The 22,454-nt window shown below is 46.2% G+C and overlaps 2 protein-coding genes across 8 annotated transcripts in view; one reads left to right on the forward strand and one right to left on the reverse strand.

Moving 5' to 3' along the window:
* The first annotated feature begins 810 nt into the window (after positions 1–810).
* Positions 811–9,459, forward strand: Cers2 (ceramide synthase 2). Of its 5 annotated transcripts, none has more exons than XM_034499480.2 (12): positions 815–967; positions 4,471–4,574; positions 5,848–6,021; positions 6,628–6,745; positions 6,928–7,046; positions 7,206–7,263; positions 7,354–7,404; positions 7,593–7,685; positions 7,820–7,948; positions 8,104–8,210; positions 8,297–8,450; positions 8,602–9,459. In XM_034499480.2, the coding sequence occupies exons 3-12, from the start codon at positions 5,849–5,851 to the stop codon at positions 8,740–8,742; spliced, it is 1,143 nt and encodes a 380-aa protein (XP_034355371.1). In that variant the 5' UTR covers positions 815–967; positions 4,471–4,574; position 5,848; the 3' UTR covers positions 8,743–9,459. The 5 variants fall into 5 exon arrangements, with proteins under 5 accessions (XP_034355370.1, XP_034355371.1, XP_076789032.1 ...); XM_076932917.1 differs by lacking the exon at positions 815–967 and adding an exon at positions 1,171–1,387; XM_076932918.1 differs by lacking the exon at positions 815–967 and adding an exon at positions 4,132–4,280.
* The window catches only part of Setdb1 (SET domain bifurcated histone lysine methyltransferase 1), a 32,144-nt gene continuing 19,100 nt past the window's right edge, over positions 9,411–22,454 (reverse strand). For 2 of the 3 annotated variants that reach the window (XM_034499478.2, XM_076932915.1), the window contains 9 exons: positions 21,839–21,955; positions 14,432–14,601; positions 13,139–13,767; positions 12,485–12,513; positions 12,242–12,371; positions 11,823–11,988; positions 10,493–10,704; positions 10,160–10,248; positions 9,411–10,043 (listed from right to left, as the gene is read on the reverse strand). In XM_034499478.2, coding sequence (XP_034355369.1) covers positions 9,926–10,043; positions 10,160–10,248; positions 10,493–10,704; positions 11,823–11,988; positions 12,242–12,371; positions 12,485–12,513; positions 13,139–13,767; positions 14,432–14,601; positions 21,839–21,955 — 1,660 coding nt within the window. In that variant the 3' untranslated portion in view covers positions 9,411–9,925. Of the gene's footprint in view, positions 10,044–10,159; positions 10,249–10,492; positions 10,705–11,822; positions 11,989–12,241; positions 12,372–12,484; positions 12,514–13,138; positions 13,768–14,431; positions 14,602–18,526; positions 19,327–21,838; positions 21,956–22,454 lie in introns of those variants that run through there. The other variant, XM_076932916.1, reaches the window with a different exon arrangement.

Raw genomic sequence — 22,454 nt, forward strand, 5'->3', positions numbered from 1 at the left:
GGACCTTCAAGTCCAACTTAGTCAAGTTTTGCCCACAGTGGGAGTTAAGGCTGCTGGGCACCCCTTCTCTCTCCATACTTATTAATTTATATGAGTACATATGTGGCTCTCTTCAGACACACCAGAATAGGGCATCAGATCCCATTACAGATGGTTGTGAGCGACCATGTGGTTGCTGGGAATTGAACTCAGGACCTCTAGAGCAGCAGTCCGTGCTCTTAACCACTGACCCATCTCTCCAACCTGCTGCTCTCTTTTTGAGGCATGGACCTTTTGGGACTATTTAAGGGAAAACTGGTTCTAATATGAAAAATTTCACAGCTAACCATAGTGTATCCTGTAGACTGGAGTACGTTTTACAAAAGGTTCAGGCTCCAAACAGCATGGGGGCGGGGGGGAGGGGGGACACGGACGATTGTGGATCTCAACATGGGAAGCATCGGGGTCTGTGCAAGGCTTTCTCCGGGTGCACTCTTTCTCTGCCACCCAGTGTAGCCGGATTCGGGAATTGTGACAACCAACCCGGGGGTGAACCAGGAGCTGAAGGCCGGGCTGAGGTGGCCCACCGCACCAGGGTCGTGGGGTTGGGCAGAAGCAGCCTGCTGGGAGCCACCAGGAGGTCCCTGACCAATGTCCTGCTTAGCCGCAACCGCGCCACCCAGAGACCTGGGCGCCCTGCAGAACACGCGCCACCCGCCCCGTCGGGGCTCCTAGGCTCTACAGGCGCAGCGCAGGGTTCCGGGGACCGGGCCCCGCCCGGCCACGGCCCACGCCCAGCTCTGCTCCGCTACTGGGCTCGGCCTGGGCTCGCCGGGGCTCGGCGGGCAAAGAAGGAAGGAGGGAGGGAGCCGCGGGCAGCGGAAGGGGGAGGAGAGGACCCGGCCCAGTCAGTGCGCACTGGCCGGGCGCTCGAAGTGGGACACGGAGCAGCGGCGCCCGGACCGGTCATCTCTGCACCGGCCGCCGAGTGAGTCTGTGCGCGGGGCCGCGGGGGTGGCGGGAAAGCGGCGGTGGCGGGGGCTCAGGGCGCTACTGGGAGGGAGCGGGGCCTCCCGGCTCATGGCGGCCGGCCTGCCGGAGGGCGGGCCGAGCACTGCGGGAGCGGGCGCTCCAGGCCGGGCTGGGGCCTCCGCCCGGAGAAGGCCTGCGGGGCAACAGGTAGAGGCTGGAGCCGGGCGCTCGCTCAGGATCCATGGCACAGACGCCCCTTTGTTGGGAGTGGAGCAGAAGCCGACCCTTGCTGCTAGAAGCCCCTGGGGGGCCCGCGTGCGTCCTAGGGCCTGAGTGTGGAGGCCGGGGACGAGCGGTGGCGGCCCCTGCTGCTGTTGCTGCTACTCGGCCGCCGCCTCTGCCGTTGCTGCTGATTTGTGCCCATTCCAGGAGGAAGGTTAGATCGTTCATGTGCCTAACGGGAAACAGGAAGGAGTACACTAGAGTGTCTGTCCCGGCCCCAAAGGGCTCACATTCCTATACCGTTATGGGGCGTGTGTGGCCAGCTCTGGGTGGTAACTTGCTAATTACAGGCCCAGAGGCCCTCAAGCTAGTTGGCTACCTGCAGGTGGGTGACATTCCTTTTTAGCCCGAGCTTGGGAGTTCCTGCGCCTAAGACACACTCCTGGCATCCAAACCAGATCTCAGTTATGTGAGTTGCCAGCCTCAGCTGTCAGGTGTTCTAAGCACTGTGAGATCTGGAGTGGGGGAGTCTTCCTAGAGAACTGAATTAGGGAAGGCCTCCAGAAATTGCTTCTGTTTGTGTTAGTGCTGGGGCAGGAAGTCACTTCCCATCCCAGAGCCTAGTGACCGGTTGTTGATTGCATTTGTGTTGGGACTCTTAAGGGTACGGATTCCGTTCCTTAGGTCTTGTTTCTGGCCACACACTGCCTAATTTCTAAGGTAGGTAGGTAGGTAGGTAGGTGTGTGTGTGTGTGTGTGTGTGTGTGTGTGAGAGAGAGAGAGAGAGAGAGAGAGAGAGAGAGAGGAGAGAATTGGTCCTTCCGTCCATTACTGCCTCATTCTCACTGGGGCCTCTGGCTAGGCTTCTCTCCGTGAAGAGGGGCCTTTCCCCCTCTGTTGCTGGCCACAGGCAGACTGACACTGTACAATTCCTTTCAGGACCACCTCACTTGCAACTGCTATTTAATCCTACAGGCCTCTCCCTGTTCCTGGGGGGCATATTCTTGTACAGTGTTTGGGGTTGGGGCAGGGAAGTTTGTGAAACATCCCATTGAAGCTATAAGCCGTGTGAAGCCTGAGGCCACAGTTGTCACAGCCTCACCCTCTTGCCCTTCGCAGACTCGTGCTGTAGCCTGAAGCAGTTGACACACCTTTTGACTTCTGTTGCTTTTCTCCATCCAGAAAGAAGCTTATGAGCAACTACTATTACCGAAAAGAAAGTTTTCAAAAGTCTACTTAGGACTATGACGCCTTTTTCATGGTTGCTCAGACTTGAGAGCCTGTGAAGGGTCCCTTTCACTCTATCCCCTGTCCCACTGGGTCTGAGGTTTTCTTTTGTTTTTTGGTTTTTGAGACAGGGCTGTATAGCCCTGGCTGTCCTGGAACTCACTCTGTAGACCAGGCTGGCCTCGAACTCAGAAATCCACCTGCCTCTGCCTCCCAAGTGCTGGGATCAAAGGCGCGTGCCACCACTGCCTGGCTTGAGGTTTTCTTATAGGTTACATGGCTACCCTCCCAGCCTTCTGGGTCTGCAGGCACCTACCCCCCCTCCCCCTTCACTTAGGTTGGAAGGGTCTTTGGGGGGGAGGATCAATCAGAATTGGAGCAAAGGTTGGAGCCAGGCAAGCACCCTGCTTAAGTTTCAAGTAACATAATGCTTGTGAAATCCGTGCCATACTGGCTCCTCTTCAGCCTGTGTCGCAGAAAGTGTGCAGGTGTGCGTGAGGAGGACAGATAGACGGACACTACACTGTATCTCTTCATGTGTGCAGGCAGTATAATTTTTGTGAGTGGAAAAGTTGCAGGTGTATTCAAGTTGCAGGTGTAATGAAGATGCACTCAGCCCTTAGGGGCTGGATGTCGCCCTGTCTTGTCCTGATTTCTTGTTGATAGAATGCTCTTTGTCTGGTGTGCTGGTGCCAAGTAGCCGCCAGGGGTGCAGCACGCAGGGAGCAGACTGGATCTGTGTAAGGCTGGAAACCCTAGTCCCTTCCCTTCCTGTTGAGTTAAAAGTCCTGACTCCACTGCATCTGGTGCAGCTTCTCTGCTGTGGAAGTTCAAAACAGCAAAGGAAGCAAGCTTGAAGAAACTGCAAGCTTGACGCCCAGTGTGCAGGCCCCCAGCAGTTTTCACTTCCCAGTGACACAGCATGGGGCTGCCTGGGGTTGAGCTAGGTGTGCTGTTCTGTGATACCCAGTTGGGCTACCCAACCCCCACCCTGTAGCTCCTTACCTTCTTATAGGGATAAGAAAAGCACTAGACATTCCTAAGCCCCTGGAGCCCAGGAGAGAGGCTCCGCCCGCTCTCTGGGCCCTTAGCTAGCTCTCTGAATCTTTAACCCTCAAAAAGTTCTATCAAGAAAAACATCCTAGTTATGGGATGACATGGAGATAGCCCAAGGCTAGGATTGTCTGCATGCTTGAGTTTAGGTCTCCTTGGAGGAAAAGTTAGGCACTAAGAAACACAGTAGCCAGGTGACAAGATCAGGTATTGGTCCCTACCCAGTTAACTCAAAAGGTAAGAAGGAAGGGGTAGGGTGTCCAAACTGCTTCAGTTGGCCTTCTGCCTTCTTCCCTTCCCTGTTTGGTTTTCTCCTTTTCTCTAGGAAGAAAGTGTGCTTGTTCAGGTAGTTAAACTGAATTCTTCCCTTTGGAGAGGCTTCCACTCTTTTTAACAAATTAAATATTCAGGTTGAGGTGGAGAGGCAGGGACAGTGCTCTCCATGTTGAGCCTTGAATGTATAATGGGGATGTGTGTGCAGCTGAAAATCCTTTATTGTCTGAGCTGACCTCTGAGTTCATCCAAAAGAGCAGTGACCAGCAGTGGGGACCAGAGGGTAAAGTCCTTGAGCTGGAATACTGATTGACCTGTGACATGCCAAGAGGGATTTCGCAAGTGCTTCTGTAGAGGGTGGAGGCGGGGCTGTTGAAAGAGCCAACCAGATCTAGGACCAGCCTAGCTCAGCTCTGGGCTAAGGGTTCCACCTCCTTCAGCAAACTCTTTATTCAGTGCCTGGTGCCTCTGCTCACCACTGGTCCACAGGCTGCCGCTCGGTTCCTCTCCACCTGGGAGACCACCTTTCTCCTGTCACAGCTCATAGTCTCTAGGTCAGTCTGCATGCTGCCACCTCTCCTCCCTATTCATAAGAGATGAACTGGGGAGCCTAGAGGGCATCCCTGACTCTCCTGCTTGGCTAGAGTTTCCAGGCTTTGTGCTGATGATTGACCCTTCATGGATACCTGAAGGTGGCTTCTCAACCCCAGCCAGCTGCCAAAGACCATTCTCTGCCTCATCTAGGTTCCCGTGGCCAATGCCACATTGTTCTTTCTGTGGAGGGAAGAAGGGAAGTTGAAGGCAGCAGCTTTTTCCTGGCTTGAGGAAGTTGGCTGGTTCCCTTGCAGGTAAAAAACAGGCAGGTTTTTATGTACTGGGTAAAGCCTTTGAAGGGATAGGTTATGTCAGGAGTGGTGATGAGTCTGTAATCTCAGTAACTGAGCTCTGCTGAGGCCGTCGGGTCATGAGTGCATAAGTGCCATCTCAAAGAAGAAAGGGTTGGAGGGAATAGCTCAGTTTTACCAGCGTTGGTTTGCTGTTCGGATTCCCTGTCCCCAGTCCTGACTGTATCTGTACCTGTACCCTGACTCCTTCCTTTTCCTCTCCCTCCTTCCTTTTTTTTTTTTGTTTTGTTTTGTTTTGTTTTTTTGTTTGTTTGTTTTTTTCAAGACAGGGTTTTTCTGTAGCCCTGCCTGTTCTGGAACTTGCTTTTCCTTGGTAGATCTTGCTGGCTCAAATTCTCCTTCACTTCCTTTCTGAACAGAGGCTTATTTTGTCTGCCTCCCATGTAGACACTAACTGACTTGGTGTGAAGTGCAGTCAAGGGTGCAGGTGTTTGATGCTCACTGCTTTGGGGATATGCTTTGTCTCATTCATTTAAAACTGAGCTATCTTCCTCTCCTTCTTCCTCCTCTTCTTCCTCCTCTTCTTCCTCCTCTTCTTCCTCCTCCTCCTCCTCCTCCTCCTCCTCCTCCTCCTCCTCCTCCTCCTCCTCCTCCTCCTCCTCCTCCACAGCTTATGCAGCTTGGCCTCAAACTTATGATCCTTCTGCCTCAGCAGCTCAAGTGCTGAAATTACAGACTCATCACCACCCCTGATATAACCTATTTTACAAAGGGTCTTACTTTGTAGCCCTCATTGTCCTGGAACTTGCTGTGTGGATCCTCCTGCCTCTGCCTCTGCCTCCTGAGTGCTAGGCTTAAAGGGGTGTACCTTCTGCTCACTCTCCCTGCTCAACTTTGCTGATTGTTGACTACAGCTTCTCAGACTGGGTTTTGCTTGTCCTCCAGGTTGAGATCCAAAAGATAAGATTGATAAGAAAGGAGTGCTTTTTTTTTTTTTTTTTAATTGCAGGGAATCAGGCCTGAGTTCTGTTAACATTACCTAAGGTTGCATCAAACTGTAACTTGATGAACTTGAAAGCCACTGATTTCCTTTTACAGATGAGGAAACCAGCTCACTTCAGCCAACCAATTCATTCTAAGGCCATGGAGCCAGAGCCAGAGTCCAAGACTTGAGTCATTGTCCCATTATTCCTTTTGATGACCAGGAGCATTCCTTCCTTCTCTTGCCTGCAGAGTGCTTGCACTTGGCCTTATAACTTTTCCCTTCCTCACTTAGGATGCTCCAGACCTTGTATGACTACTTCTGGTGGGAACGACTATGGCTGCCTGTGAACTTAACCTGGGCTGATCTAGAAGACAAAGATGGACGTGTCTATGCCAAAGCCTCAGACCTCTACATCACACTCCCCCTGGCCCTGCTCTTTCTCATCATTCGATACTTCTTTGAGCTGTGAGCATGCCCTCAAACCTTCCCTGAATTGTCAGCCAACCTATCAGGCTTCATGTTGGTGTCTTGATACTTAGTTCTGCACATTGGTGTTCTGGCCACCCAGGTCCCTACCCATGCTCCCCCTCCCCCAGGGTACTATTGTCTTCCTGAGGGCTCTGCACCCCCAACCTTTTCCGTCAATGGTTATTTGTTCTCATCCTGCACCCGCCTCCTCGCCTGGTCAGTAGTGAACATAGGCAGCTTTGTCAGCTGTGGGCAGCCCAGGAGGCTAGAGGAAAGGTGGTTGCCAGGGAACTTGGGAAACTGAGGCCCAGAATTAAGCTTTTTTTTTTTTTTTTTTTTTTTTTTTTTTTTTTTTTTTTTTTTTTTTGGTTTTACAAAACAGGGTTTCTCTGTATAGCCCGGGCTGTCCTGGAACTCACTCTGTAGACCAGGCTGGCCTCGAACTCAGAAATCCGCCTGCCTCTGTCTCCCAAGTGCTGGCATTAAAGGTGTGCGCCACCACAGCCTGGCCATAATTAAGTTTGCAGTACTTTCTCTGTCCCGTTTTGGGGTTAGGAGGGCTCCAAGGGAGCCAGACACCTCTCTTTCCTGTCCCTTACCCAGTTATGTGGCTACACCCCTGGCTGGCCTCCTGAATGTTAAGGAGAAAACCCGACTGCGGGCGCCTCCCAATGCCACCTTAGAGCACTTCTACCTGACCAGCGGCAAGCAGCCCAAGCAGGTATGAGCTGCAGATGACTCTGGGAGTTGCTGGGTTTGGGTGGGTCAGGGTTTGAATGCTTGGTCTGGAAGGTGAGGACTTGGCAGAGGGTTGGCCTGACTCAGGTTATTATGGGGAGAGGTTAAGTAGAATGGAGGTACTGCTGATCTGAGGGCTGAATAGAATGGTCTCATTATGCCTAGGTGGAGGTAGAACTTTTGTCTCGGCAGAGTGGGCTCTCTGGACGCCAGGTAGAACGCTGGTTCCGCCGCCGCCGCAACCAGGACAGGCCCAGTCTTCTCAAGAAGTTCCGAGAATCCAGGTAGGGGAAGTTGGGGCACATGAAGCTGGGGTGGCACAGTTATGTTTTCTCTTGCTGGGAGGAGAGAGCTGTGGTATGCAGAAGAGGTGAGGGTACCTTGAGAGGGTGTCTGGGGGCAGTGAGAAACTATTGATCCTCTCACTTTGCTTCCTCTTGCAGCTGGAGATTCACATATTACCTAATTGCCTTTGTTGTTGGCATGGCTGTCACTGTGGATGTGAGTACTGGGAAGTGGGAGCACATCCTTTAAGATGGGGTAAAGCCATAGGATGTGTATGAGTCCTTCCTTTAATTTCTCTCTTTGCAGAAACCCTGGTTCTATGACTTGAGAAAAGTTTGGGAGGGATATCCCATACAGGTATGAGAAACACTCCCTTATGTAGGAGTGTTCTATGGCACACACTACCCCCTTAAGGGTTTCATGAGTACATGGCAGAGGACGATCATGAATGAAGACTATCTTGAGGGGCTAGAAGTGATGAGTTTGGAGGTGTGTCCCTTAGGTCTAATGGTTCTGGGAGTCCTTACCCCTCTTTCCTCTCCCAGAGCATCATCCCTTCTCAGTATTGGTACTACATGATTGAACTTTCCTTCTACTGGTCCCTGCTCTTCAGCATTGCCTTTGATGTCAAGCGGAAGGTGGGTGAAGAGACTCCCCTTTGACTTCTTGGGGATCTGGGCAGAGCTGCTGGGATGTGGGGAAGAAAAGTTGAGGGGGAGGAAGAAGGAACAATGAACAGGGAAGAGTCCCTTGGAGCCTCTCTTTTCTGCAGGATTTCAAGGAACAGATCATCCACCATGTGGCCACCATCATTCTCCTCTGCTTCTCCTGGTTTGCCAATTACGTGCGGGCAGGGACCCTCATCATGGCTCTGCATGACTCTTCTGACTACCTGCTGGAGGTTAGGCTTCCGCACAGTAGAGGCCCCAGTCCAGGTCCCCTTGTCCCTCATCTTCTAGGGGATTGAGAGGGTATCGACAGTGCTGCTAGCCACATGCACATACTAATGTCTATGGGAGTCAAGAGCCCAGGTAACAGATGGGACTGTTTCCACAGTCGGCCAAGATGTTTAACTACGCGGGATGGAAAAACACCTGCAACAACCTCTTCATTGTGTTCGCCATCGTTTTCATCATCACTCGGCTGGTTATCATGCCCTTCTGGTGAGTAGGTGCTCAGGCTCCTGCCCTTTTCATCACCTCAAGCTTTCACCCACGGCCATGTTTAAAATTTGCCCTTAAATCCTCAGGATCCTACGCTGCACAATGATCTACCCACTGGAGCTCTACCCTGCCTTCTTTGGCTATTACTTCTTCAATGCCATGATGGCAGTGTTACAGATGCTCCATATCTTCTGGGCATACTTAATTCTGCGCATGGCCCACAAGTTCATAACTGGAAAGGTGAGGAAGGCCCTTTGTAGCTCTCCAAATTCCTTGTCAGGCTGGCAACTCTCTTAAAAAAGTATGAAGGTTTGGGGGTTAACAGGAAACTTAGAGGCAGCCGGCCCTTGGATACTGAAGGATTCATAACCCTCTTTGTCCTTTTTCACAGATGATAGAAGATGAACGCAGCGACAGAGAAGAAACGGAGAGTTCAGAGGGGGAGGAGGCTGCAGCTGGGGCAGGAGCAAAGAGCCGGCTCCTAGCTAATGGCCACCCCATCCTCAATAACAATCATCCTAAGAATGACTGAACCATTGTCCTAGCTGCCTCCCACATCAATACATGAGGCCAAGAAACTAGCCAAGCCTCCCTTTAGGGGCACTGGAGGTCTGGGGAGAAAGGATAGGAGGGTGGTCCACGTTGACCTCTCCAGGTAGAAAGGAGGCTTGGCTACATCCTGTTGAGAGACAGGATGGTCTTATTTCCCTTTCTACCTTCCAAGCTACCCTTTCTCTTGCTAATCCCTCTTCAGCTCTGAGGGTTGGAATCATAATTCACATTCCTCATTCCTAAGACTCCTTGACTTCACGCCAGGGTTGTGCCTTACTGTCCCTTTTCTGGGCCTCATTCTGCCAAAGCTGGACCAAGGTTCCACCTTTCTAAGCTTTCTAAGCTTCCTAGCTCAGGCCAAAAATGAAAGCTGAGCTACTTTTAACTTTTTCCCTTCCTTAAATACAAGTCAATTAAACGAAGAAGGGTATACATGCCTCTCACTCTACCACAGGGACCATGGTTCCTAGGATCTCACTGCCTTCCTTCTCTGGCCTCCCTTTCCCCTCCCTTCTGCTAAGACAAGCTGGTGTGGAGTAGAAGGGCAACTAGTTCTGTTATTTATTGAACATTTGGGGTTTCAGTTGTAAAGTCAGAACTACAGCTAGGACTTGGCATTTAGGTGAGGGACCATTTCAGACCAAAATGTACTGTTAATTTTTTTTTAATTAAAGTATATTAAAGGTTAAATAAAACATGACTGTGTCAGACTATTAAGACTTGAGAAAGGGGTTAATTTTCTTGGGCTTCCCTCGTGGTTATGCAACATTTTTTTGTTAAAAATTACACAGGGCAAATGTAATGACAGTTGCCCACTGGTAAATGACCCTGGAAGATCAAGACAGGACTGAGGAGAAAAGACAAACTACAATCTATTTTATCATCTTGTACAAACCAGGGATGGCAGACTCACAGCCCATGTGAATCATGACCACATAAAGGATGAGAAGGACCTCAGGCTGATGCTAGAGTGGTCATGTCTACCCACCCTAGTGCCTGCTAGCACCACGCTGGGAAAGTCCTGATCTAGAACCCCCATTTCTATACTAGGAGCTGAGGAGAAGCTCAATCAGAGACTTGGGGTCAGAGTTCAACAGTCAGGAAGACCCAGTTCCTGGGGAAAGGACGGTTCAAGGGTTCTCAAAGTGAGGAAGAGTTTTCCTCTAAAGAAGCCGCCCTCTGCATTCAATGGCCCCACAGCAGCACAGCAGCTCCTTGCCCTCCACGCTGCCCACTTCGTAGTTGTAGTCCCAGGTGAGCTCTGTTCCAGCCCGGATTCTCCTGAAATAGGAAAAAGGATGAGTTTAGAGGGTAAGGGTAAAGCCTGATCACAAAGGAAGGTATTCCCTTCACCCCAATTTCCACAGAACTTGCCCCTTCCTCATTATCCCCCTTACTTGCTGGCAAAGAAGGCCACCCAAGGGAAGCGAAGATCATGGGTATCCACAAAAACATTCTGGACAAACAGGTTGGGGCTGCAACTGTGCTGTAAGTTTAAAGATGACAGTCATTCAATAAGGGAAGCATCTGGCTTTGTGAGAATTAAAAAAAAAGATCTCTATCTGCTCTCTACTCCATTATATACTACGGCAGTGATGTTTTGAAAGAAAGCTACTTCACACTTTGAGATCAACTTATAAGCAAAGGTAGGCTTATACACTATCTTTAAAAAGTTAGGAATTTGAGAGCAGTGGCATAACCCTACACCTAGAGGTGGTTCAGAGTCTCACATTGAGGTAGCGGCCTAGGTTGCCTTCAAGTTTGGCATCAATGATGTAGCAAGACTCTTCACCATCATAGAACTGGCGTGTGTTCTTACGAACTGGTGCGCTCTCCCCCTTGTCCACAGAAGCCATGTTGGTTGATTTAATGGCAATACCATGGGTTGATTTAAGAGCAAAGCCTCGGGTTGATTTTACTGCCACCTGGCGCTTTGTTGGTCCTGGAAAGGAAAAAAAAAAGGGGTGGGGGAAGGTGGTCAGGGATCATCCCAACTCCTCCTAACTAGGCATTCTACCACCTTCACTTTAAGTCAGGCTGGTCTCAAACTTGGGATCCTCCTGTGCCCCCTTTCTCCCAAGTGCAGGAATCATGTTACCACCATGCTCCTCATTTTTATTCCAATGATTGCAGTTCAGGGATAGCAATAAGCTAGCTAAATTCAGGGTAAGACCCTAAATCACTAGCCAGGTGTGGCTGGTGCAGCAGGTTTTTAATCCCAGCACTTGGTAGGCAGAAGTAGGCAGATTTCTTGAGTTCAAAGCTAACCTGATCTATATAAGGAATTCTAGAACAACCAGGGCTACATAGAAATTGTCTTGGTGGCGGTGAAGACCATAAGTCACATGGTTTCAGATGAGGTTTCATGTAACTCAGGTGGTCTCAAACCCCACAAGCTTTCTGTTTCAGAGTCTCAGATGCTGGACTACAGGTTTGAGACACCAGGCTGTTTTTTTTTTTTTTAAATTAAAGATTTTATTTGCTGGGCGGTGGTGGCGCACGCCTTTAATCCCAGCACTTGGGAGGCAGAGGCAGGCGGATTTCTGAGTTCGAGGCCAACCTGGGCTACAGAGTGAGTTCCAGGACAGCCAGGGCTACACAGAGAAACCCTGTCTCGAAAAACCAAAAAAGAAAGAAAGAAAGAAAAAAAAAAAAAGATTTTATTTATTTTATATATGAGTATGCTGTAGCTGTCTTCAGACACACCAGAAGAGGTCATGAGATCCCATTACAGATGGTTGTGAGCTACCCATGTGGTTGCTGGGAATTGAACTCAGGACCTCTGGAAGCGCAGTCAGTGCTCTTAACTGCTGAGCCATCTCTCCAGCCTCCTAGGCTGAGCTTTTTTGTCACGCTTTATTAAAAGCATGAATACTTATGTTGAACTAAGGAGCTGAAAAAAGGAAGGGTACTGGGAAGAAAGGAAGGATATGAAGGCGTTTGTTTAGCTGAGTTGGGAAGTCTGTCTAGCTTTTAGGATCTGAATTATTTCCTTCTTTTAAAAGTGTTTTTCCTAGTTTTCCTGTTCCTTCCTACTATATCTAAACATTTTCAGACTACCTGACAAGTTCTTCTTGTCCTCAAAGTCATCACCATCAGAGCCAGAAGAGATGGTCTGGATGTCATCACTGTCAACGGCTGTGGCTGAAGTCTGACCAGCAGTGGGCTTTCGGCTGGTTCCACTTTCCCCTTCACTTTCTGTGCTGCTGGACAGTGTCAGGATATCCTGGGGAGACAGAAAGGTGTGAAGAAAGAAGAGAAGCTAATGAATGGAAAGGGTGCTTCAAGTAAATGCTTTTACTCATGATTTGGCAAAAGCAGCTATGGCAATAGTAAGATGATGATTATATATTGGAGAACAAAGCACAAAGTCAAAGCCAAAGAGACTTAACAGTCACTCTTGAGGTGGGACTGCTGTGTGCTCCTTTACTTGGACTGAATGAAACAGAAGGCAGGATAAGCATAAGAATGCCACTCACATCAGGGTTTGACTGAGTAGAGGTCACAACTTGCTGGCTCTGGAGCATAGAAATTTTACTAGCTGGTCGGTGAAGCCCTTCAGATTTCATGGGAGGATTGTGTCCATGATTCTGAGAGCCTTCAGTAACACTATGGGAAGGTCAGAGATTGAGAGGGTCAGGTTGCTACTGGCTGTTTCTTAGGCTTCTTTTGTAAGCTTGAGGAGGAGGCAGACTTAGAAGGATGAAAAAGCAAGCACTTACACTGACGTCTTGTTTCGGTCCTCAGGGTCCTGGAAAGGAACAAGGGAAAGGTTAACGCTTTCATGGGCCAAGGTAACAGGAGATCTCCAAAGACAACATTACCATAAGCCAGCAAGAGGCACACTGAAGGAGGTGATGTGGGAAAATCACGTCGTAACTTGATAGCAATAATAGTCAGCAGTATCGTCCCCTGGCAAGGGCCTTTAACCTTTCCCAATAATAGGGCTCGGAGAGCAGCACTGTGAGCAGTGCTTCATGGACCCAACAGTTTTACTACCTGTAGTGAGGAATATTTCCACATCAAAGATACAATTTGTAATAGCAAATTTTAGGCCACCCTGGAGTGTACTGTGATTCTAACTAAAAATAGCAATAAAAAATAAAAGCAATAAGCCCTATATACTTGGAATCAATTCTTTATTTCTTTGCATTTGAGATGAAGTCTTGAAAGGGGTGAGCCCCTGTCTCAATCTTCATTTGTACCAATGCTAAAAGGCATTGCTTTTAACATGGACACATTATTTCCTGGTTCTTGCCCGTAACACCTCACACTGCCCTGGAGTCTGCCAGCTAGCATGGCCATCACCAGATACAGCTTTATACCTCCAGGGCTGTGAATTAAAGTAATTAATTTCTGGAGGGGAAATTTCTTACCTCTTTTTTAGGCTGCTTATTGTCTCCTTCATCCTTGAAGCTCAATCCTGAGAAAGAGGCCCTTTCAGCCTCTCCCCGGCCTCCCCCAACACGGCCATCTCCACCTTCACTAGTCTTGAAGGAGGAACGGCTGTCAGAGTCAGCAAATCCACCTTCACTGACACTATTGCAGCTCAACCATGAGGCCACCTTGTTCTTGGGTGTCTCTTCAGAGGAAGGTGGATTGCAGCCTCCTACAGACACTGAGGGAGGGATAGGAACATGTGGTGGCCCGAGGTCTGTGGGGCGGGAGTCCTTGGACGTCATCTCAGACAATTCATTCTCCTTCTGACCCCGAGTCTGCCTCCGGGTAGCATAGCTACGCCACACTGAACTGGTGCTGAAATCCTCATCCTTACAGAAGTTGTCATCAGAGCTGTCATCATTGGATTCTTCAGGGTCCTCTGAACCGCTATTGCCATCTTCCTGGTCCTTCATATCTACCCCACTGCTGTCAGAGGAACTGGGAACATCACTCTCATATCCTTCCTTGAAATTCTCCACACTTTCAATGTGGTCCAGATTTGCAAAGTACTCATCACCCATCTCCAGACCTTCTTTGTCTGCAAAGTCATCTGTCAGGATTTTGCCTGAGAATGAAGAGAACTGAAGGTCATCATCAGTACTACACCGACTAGCAGGGTAAAATCTTATATTATGTGCTACTTTGGATGCCACCTTTGTCTCTGACATTAAGGTACAGTCGCTGCAGCTTGTCAACTTGCCCTTACTGGTATTTTTTGTTTTTTTCTTTACCTCCTTGGCACTTCCTAGCTATGCTAGCATATCTCCGGGAGAACTGATAGAATCGAATCTAAATGAGGTCTCTCACTGAAAGAAACATCAATAGCCAAAATCTGATTGCCCTTCCACTGTTTATGAGGCACCTTTGCCCGTCTCTGGTCTACCTATAGAGGTGTATCACTCCTCATGTCCTTATAGAAGAGATTCCCATCTCCTCTTATTCCCAGTTCAACTGTCAGAACACTCCATCCATCCATCCTTTTTTTTAAATGTTAGGGGCTAATTCCAGCATCTCCTGAAAACTAAGCATACATTGTTCTCCTGAGCTACATTTCCACTCCTCAAACACTGTTTTTTTTGAGGTAGAGTCTAGGTATGTAGCCCAGGTTATCTCCTACTCTCATTTTCTGCCTTTCCCTTCTGAGTGCTTGGATTATAGACATGCTACCAAGTCCACCAGCACATGTCCCAAACCCCACAGGGTAAAAACCCTTCTCTTTTATCACTAACCTGCATAAATGCAGACAAAAGAGCCTTTGGCAATGTCATCCAAGCAGCGGATACCCCAGCCCTTGTTCTGTGTCTTAAATAGCTGTAGTCGAACCTGTAGTCCATGCTGCACCAACCGATTTGTGCACATGTTTGGGTCACACTTGCAGCGTTTGTTACACTCATAAACCCTGGGAGGTTAGAATACAATAAATGACAGAGTCACTGGAATACTTAAATCTGTAACACATGTCATGAGCAAAGATCATGAAAGAGGCAGTGACCTGAAAGTAGATTTATGGAATGATCCATCTATCCTCTTGGACGCATGTGAAAATAAAGACCAGGAACATAATTCAGAAGGGAAAGTGCTTCACAAAGGTGTTCATAGCAATACCGAGCATAATGAGTGACAGAGTGCCTAACCCCTGGAGAAAGGATTAGCAAACAATGCGGTGATTCAGACTGCAGATTTAAGTTTATAGATTGTTTTAGTTGATACAAGTAGGGAAGCTGGTGAGCCAGTTTAGTGGGTAAAAGCACTTTTCACCAAGACTGATAACCTAAGTTCAACCCCCGGAGGCCAGAAGACTGAAGGAGAGAACCAACTCCTCTGATGTCTACACACCTGTCACCACCCCATAAATGTAATAAAAAAACTGACATCTAGAAATAGATACAGAAGAAAAACAGAAGCCAGATTACATATATGATTAGGAAATAGATAAGAAAATTATGATAATATTGATACAATTCTTTTTTGTTAGCATAAAGCTGATATTCTTTCAGAAAGCACTTTTCTTTTGGTTTACTTTTTTTGAGACAGGGTCTCTCAACATAGCCCTGGCTATCCTGGAACTCACTACATAGACCGGGCTTGCCTAGAACCCAGAGAGCCACTTGTTTCTACATTCCAAATGTTGGGATTAAAGGCATGTGCCAATATGCTGAGTTTTCAATAAATACTTATTTAACAAGAGTTGTGTCAAATATTGGGAATACACAAAGAAAAGAGTCATAGTAATTTTGACCTCATATTACCAATTCAACATCTGAAGAAAAGAGAAAATATCATGAGATGCAGATGCAGGTAAATCTGAGTTCAATGCCAGCCTGGTCAACACACTTGAGTTCTAGCACAGTGAGGGCTATAGAGAGAGACCCTGTCTCAAAACCAGGGTCTCAAAACCGCAAAAATCTAATATAAAACAAAAAGCTCCTGATAAAGAGTACAAATAATTGCCAGTTGTTGTTGGTGTACATTTTAATGCCAGCATTCCAGAGGCAGAGGCAGGTTGATCTCTGAGTTCAAGGCTAACACTCTAAACAGCCAAGGCTACACAGAGAAACCCTAAGAGGGAAGGGAGGTAAAGAGTAAAGACTCAAGATATTGACCTCTGACCTGCACATGCACCACCCCCAGACTATACATATCCAAGAGGACAGGGGATATAGCTTAGTTAGGTAATGTGCATGCTTAATATGCAAGAGTCCCTGAATTAGATCCCTAGCACAGCATACACTGGTGATGGTGGTATATTCCTGTAAGCCCAGGATTTGGAAGGTGGATGCAGGAATGCAGTTTCAGAAACTCAAGGTCATCCTTGGCAACACTGAGAGTTCAAGGCCAACCAGGGCTATCTGAGAGCCTGTCTCAAAATACAAGGGGCTGGAGAGATGGTTCAGCAGTTAGGATCACTTGTTGCTCTTGCAGAGAACCTGGGTTCAGTTCACAGTATTCATATGATGGCTTAGAACCATCTGTAAACCAAATTCCAGGGGATCCAAAAGGCATATACACAGTGCACATACATGCGTGTATGCAAGACATACATACAAAGTAAAAGTAAATCTAAAACAATTCAACAATAAGATAAAAAATAAAGGTTTATTTTCACCCCAACTTTACAAAGGACTGTTGAGGCTCAATGGGAGTGCCCCTGTCAGACACAAAAAGACCTGAACTTGACTGCCAGCACCACAAAAATAAGTTAAAAAAAAAAAAATAAAACAAAATATCCACGAGTGAGATTACTGTGATACATGCAGACAAAAATGCATTAACAGGAGTAAAGTTCAAGCAGTTTTTAGAAACAGAGCATCACATATCAGCGCCTCTCCAGGGAACTGCTTTACTGTGTGCATCCTTAAAAGCCTATTGGGTATAGTGGTACACGCCTTTAATCCCAGCACTACCTACACAGTGAGTTCTAGGTCATGCCTAGGGAAAGCCTACTGGGAATTAGGGGCTATTCATGTAAATATATTTGTTACCAGCAAAGGAAGCCATCAGAGTAACTATACTAAGTATCATTCATTTATTCATTCCTCAAAATGTCTTTCAGTGGCTACCCTGTAACACTGCACTAGGTAGTACTAGGGTGATAAAATATGTACAAAGACAGACAGGGCCCAGAAAGCTTACATTGTAATGTGGAAAAAAACCAAACCAAACCAAACCAACCAACCAACCAAAAAACCCAACTCAATTGAATCAAGAAAGTTGTTAAGACATTCTTATAAAAGGTGCAAATGTGGTGCTGTAAAAGAGAAACAAGAGAATAAAAACAGTATATACTATGTGTGTGGTAAACGCCTATAATTCCAGCACTTGAGGCAAATGCAGAAGGATCAGGAATTCAAAGTCATCACTGGCTATACAGTCAGATGGAAGCTAGCCTAGCAATGGAGACCACGTCCAACAAACAAAACAAATTCCCAGGGGGAAAAGGCCTACTTTTCAAGTAGCCAGGGACAGGTTGAAGATAGGAGACTGAAACTGAGAGATCAAGGTTAAAACTAGCCAAGCAAAAGCAAGTGGAAGGTGCCAAGAACATATCGCCTGCACGAAAACCCCAGAGATAGGCTAAAAAAACCAGAGTGAAATGGATCTAGGAAGTGATAGATATAAACATACTTCAAACAACTTCAGAGGGAGAGAAGAAGGCTAGCTAGAGAGTACAGTGTTTTTGAAGGCAAGGCTTAGAATGAAATCTATGTGTACTGGGTAACTGACAGTTTTAAATATATGAGTGACATATATTTGTACTTATTCAGAAATATTTGTGCTAGATATGGTGGTGCAGGATTGTAATCTTAGCACTTGGGAGGCCAAGCTAGGTAGATGGCCTGGGCTATAGACAGAGAACCTGTCTCAAAAAAGAAGTGAAGTCTTTTTCTGTTTTTTTTTTTTTTTTTAAAAAGACAGAAGGAAAAGTCTGTTTCTTATAGGACTGGATATGTAGTTAAGTGGTAATCTTCCTATTGCTATGAAGAGACACCTCAACCTATAAAAGAAAGCATGAGTTGGGGGGGGGGAGGTTTATATTTTACAGGTGAATCCACCACCATCATGTTGTGGGGCATGACACTGAAGCAGTAGCTGAGAGCTTACAACAGGCACAGAGAAAACACTAGCTGGAATGGCATGGGCTGTTAACACCGCAAAGCTCACACCCCTAGAGACACACCTCCTCCAAGGCCACATCTAATCCCTACCAGACAGTTCCACCAAACATGCAAAGATGGGAACCTGTGGTGAATATTCTCATTCAAAACACTGCAGCAATACAAGATTTTGGGTTCTATCCCTAACTTGAAACAAGAGACAACAAAAGCAAAACTACCCAATAACCAAACATTTCCTATAAACCAGGCTGTCCTGGAACTCACAGAAATCTGCCTGCCTCTGCCTCCTGAGTGCTAGGATTAAAGGCCATGAGCAGCATTCCAATTTGTATTTTGATTTAAAAATTTCTACATTTCATTTTGTTTTTTGTTTTGTTTTGAGATGGGGTCTTATATAGGCCAGGCTGGCCTCAAACTTACTATGTAGCTAAGGATGACCCTGAATTTCTAATTCTTCCCACTTCCTCCTCTAGAAAGGTGTGATTTCAGGCCTTACAGGTACGTACCACACACTGAGTACTGTGGATCAAACCTATTGCCACGTGAACGCTAGGCAAGCATTGCATTAAGCTATACTCTAAGCCTTTCAACAATTTTCTTCTTTCTCTCTCTCTCTTTTTTTTTTTTTTTTTTTTTTTAATTTTTTTAGTTATGGACGGGGTCTCATTTTCATGTAGCACAGGCTGCCCTGTCCTTGGATCAGCTGCATAGTCAAAAGGTGGCTTTGTATTCTTGATCCTGATAATATTCTTGAGTGTTGGATTAACAGGCATGAACCACCATCCCTGACTTTTGTTGTTTTTTGAGACAGGGTTGCGTGTTGTAGCTTGGACTGGCCTTGAATTTGCCATTGTTTTGCTCTATCCTCCAAAGAATTAGGATTATAGTATAAGCGTGTGCTATCACACCTGGCTTGGGAATATTTTTCAAATATGTAAAAAAGAGACAGGCAGTGGAAATGCAGGCCTTTACTCCCAGCACTAGGAAGGCAAATCTTTGAGTTCGAGTGCCAAGGCTATACAGAAAAACTCTACCTCAAAACACCAAAATCAAAACAAGAAACAAATAAGCCAACAAAAACAAAACAAAAAAAAAAAACATGTTAAAAAAAGAGAGAGAGACAAAAAAACCATTCATATAACTAACACTCAGCATTATTCCATTTAAACAGTGAGTTTCAGCCGCCTGCTATTGGGATGACAGGTGTATACTATCAGTCAACTGTTCTCTGCTTTGTTTTCTGTATGTTCCACACAAATTACATAATTTCCCAACAGTCTAAATCTCCATGAACTCATCTTCCCAGGAAGCCACCCCAGCAGTTATCTGCCCTACTTCAGCACTGCTGGGTCTCCACATCAAGTGCCATGTGACCCTGTGAGCCCCTCACCTCACCATCATTGGCGACATTTCCTTCATCCTCCTTTTGGTTGGGTCTACTGTTTTCTGGATCACATGCTTTCCTGATTAACTTTCCTCTCATTGTCGTAAACATTTTTAGAGACTTTCTGAACAGAAGAATAATGAAAACTTTGAGATACTAAATGTTTAAAAAATATCCTTAGCCTATCAGAATTCTAGGTTGTAAATACTTTTACCTTAAAATCCTGAATAAAGTATCCATTAGTATCAAATTTCTAGAATCGTAAGAAAAAACAAAGTAATTTCGAATATTTTTTACAGTCAACTTCATCTGTAGTACCTTTTATGACTTTGTCCTGCATCCAGAGATTTTCTCATCATGTTTCCCTCTCTCTTTTTAGAAAATCATTTATTTATGTGCATTGGTGTTTGGCCTGCATGTATGTCTTTTGAGGGTACTGCATCTCCTGGAACTCAATTTACAGTTATGTTGCTATGTGGTTGCTGGGAATTTAACCTCAGTCCTCTGGAAGCAGGCAATGCTCTTAACCACGAAGCTACCTCTCCAGACCCTAGTCACGTTTGTTTCTCTTTGAGAGAAACCGATTCATTATGTAGCTCTGTTTGGCCTGAAACTCACTAGGTAGACCAGGCTGATTTCCAACTTCCAAAAATCCTTCAGTCTATGCTTCCTGAATTCTGGGATTATAGATTTTCACCCACTACACTCAATTTTTTTTTTCTTTTTATTAAAGTGTGTGTGTGTGTGTGTACTCAACACAAACACAGCTGAGTACAGGTACCCTGGAAGGAACCCCTGGAACGGGTCTTATACACTCAAGGACTGGGCTTATTAGTTCCATGTACAGTTTGCTGAACTATTTTCCACTCTCACTATATTTCTTCTTTCCGACCTGTCCTTCTGAGTCTCAGATAGTGATGCAAACTCTAAATGTGGCACTCAGGGACTAGCCTTGAGCACTCATTCAAATGTATTGTTTTTCTACTTAGGACACCCAGGTCTTTTTATGTAGCCCTTAATTTTGCTCCAGAAATCTTTATATCTATTTGTTTTTAATGTTCTTAAACATAAATTAAACAGGCTAGTCTCAAACTCACAGAGGTCTGCCTCTTACTCTGGGAATACTGATTTAAGTGATATGCACCACCATGTGCATCCTGCTCCAGAAGTTTTACCATCTTCTTCACATTTGTATTTGGACTGCTTAATTTAACATGGCTGAAAACGAGGTGAAACAACACTTAGCTGCACACTGTTTGGTTTTCCAACTTAAACGCAGCATCAGTAACCAGCTGTTTCTGCAAGCCAAACATCTGGGAACTGTCCCCCATTCTACTTCTTTCATCCCACTCTCTACTCCATCTATCAAGTTTTATATGTAATTGTACATTATGGCACATGCCTTTAATCCCAGCACTCAGGAGGCATAGCAGGTGGATCTCTGAGATTGAGGCCATTCAGGTCTACAGAGTGAGTTTCAGGAAGCCAGAGCTATACAGAAAAATGTTATCTTGAAAAACCAACCAACAAAGAAAAGTTCTCTATATAGCTGTACTTTTTAATGCACCCAATAGCTCTCATTTATGACTTCATTCTTGGTGCATATTAACCATGCCCTCTGTTGGGCTACACACCCAGCCCCATCTTCCTTAATTTCTACTGCCATTTCCATTCTAGTATAAGGTTTAGCTCCCATCACTTCTCATATAGTCTCTTAAAATTACCCAATTGATCTTTGAGATCTTTGAAATTCTGTTTGTTCTGAACTAAGACATATAATACCCCCTCCCCCCAAAAATTAAAAGGCTACTTAAAAACCTAACTACTTCCTATTTATCATTTTGATTCTAACTCTGTTTGTTTTTGGGTTTTTTGTGTGGTGGTGGTGGTGGTTGTTGTCGTCGTCTTCTTCCTCCTCCTCCTCCTCCTCCTCTTCTTCTTCCTCCTTCTTTTTTTTTTTTAAGACAGTTTCATTCACTGTGTGGTCCTGGTAAGCCTGCACCACTACCACTGGGCCTGAGTCTAACTTCTCATTTTAGGTTAACAAAGCCCTGTGATTCATTCTTCTTACTGTCTCTGAATACATTTCACTTGCTACAGTAAGTCATAATCAGAACATTCACACGACTATGAAATTAATCTTAGGTGTAAGAGTGCTTTGCTTATACACATGTCTGTGCACATGTGTGTACCAGATCCCCTGGAACTGGAGTGACAGGTGGCTGTGAGCCACCATGCAGGTGCTAGAATCAAACCCAAGTCCTCTGCAAGAACAAGTGCTCTTAACTGCTGAGCGTCACCAGTCTCATTTCTGTTTGTTTCTACACAAGGTCTTGCTGCATAGTTCAAGCTGACCTAGAAATCAAGCAACCCTTCAACATTTGCCTCCTGAGTGCTGGGATTTCAAATATATGCTATTACATCCATCTAAGGTTTCTGCATAAGAAAATTACTAAAAACTCTCTAATCACTCTCAGGTATTTTTTGAGACAGAATTTTGGTATTATAGCTCAGATGGGTCTGAAACCATCTTCCTTCTTCAGCCTCCCAAAGGCAAATTAGGTTTACAAAGGTTCTTACAAACAGAGAAATAAGAAACATACTCCTCTGAGGACTTTCCCAAACTGAGTACTTACCCTGTGGGCAGACACTCTTCTAGTCTTTTGTACTGGTAGCCAGAGTTAGGGTTGATTTGACCCCCTGGGGTACAGGCTGTGGCCTGGATAGTTAGCTGATGGCAGGCACATTTAGATCTGCAGAGAGAAAAGGATGACTAGAGCTGTGGTTTTCTGAGGTTCCTAAGCGTGGGAACTGGACACAGTGATTCCCAACTTTAATCCAACATTTGAGACACACAGGTGGGAGGATCAGGAGTTAACTGCTATCCTCAGCTAGTCAGTTCTGGGCGGGCTTGAGCTCTCTTAAATCAAAACTGAATTTAGTCCACAACTTAGGACCTGCTAGCTGCAGCTACTCATCTCAGGCCAGGCTCTGTCAGGCCCCAGGTACCCACATGTGGTAAGGAGGTGCACCTGCTGAGTGAGTGAATCCATATGTTGGCAAGAAAGGCTCTAACCTCCAGGGCCATGCTGAACATGAAGCAAGCCCTACTGTTGGCAAGGTGGAGCTAAACGCCATACTTTTAAGCAGTTCTTAGTTATGAAGCCAAGGACTCACCCTTGGTTCAAGGTCTCACCCTCAGTCACCAAAGACTCCCAGTCAATACCCCCTTCATGCCCTCAACAAACCTTA

This window comes from Arvicanthis niloticus, chromosome 4 (assembly GCF_011762505.2).
Source record: "Arvicanthis niloticus isolate mArvNil1 chromosome 4, mArvNil1.pat.X, whole genome shotgun sequence".
Lineage (NCBI taxonomy): Eukaryota > Metazoa > Chordata > Mammalia > Rodentia > Muridae > Arvicanthis > Arvicanthis niloticus.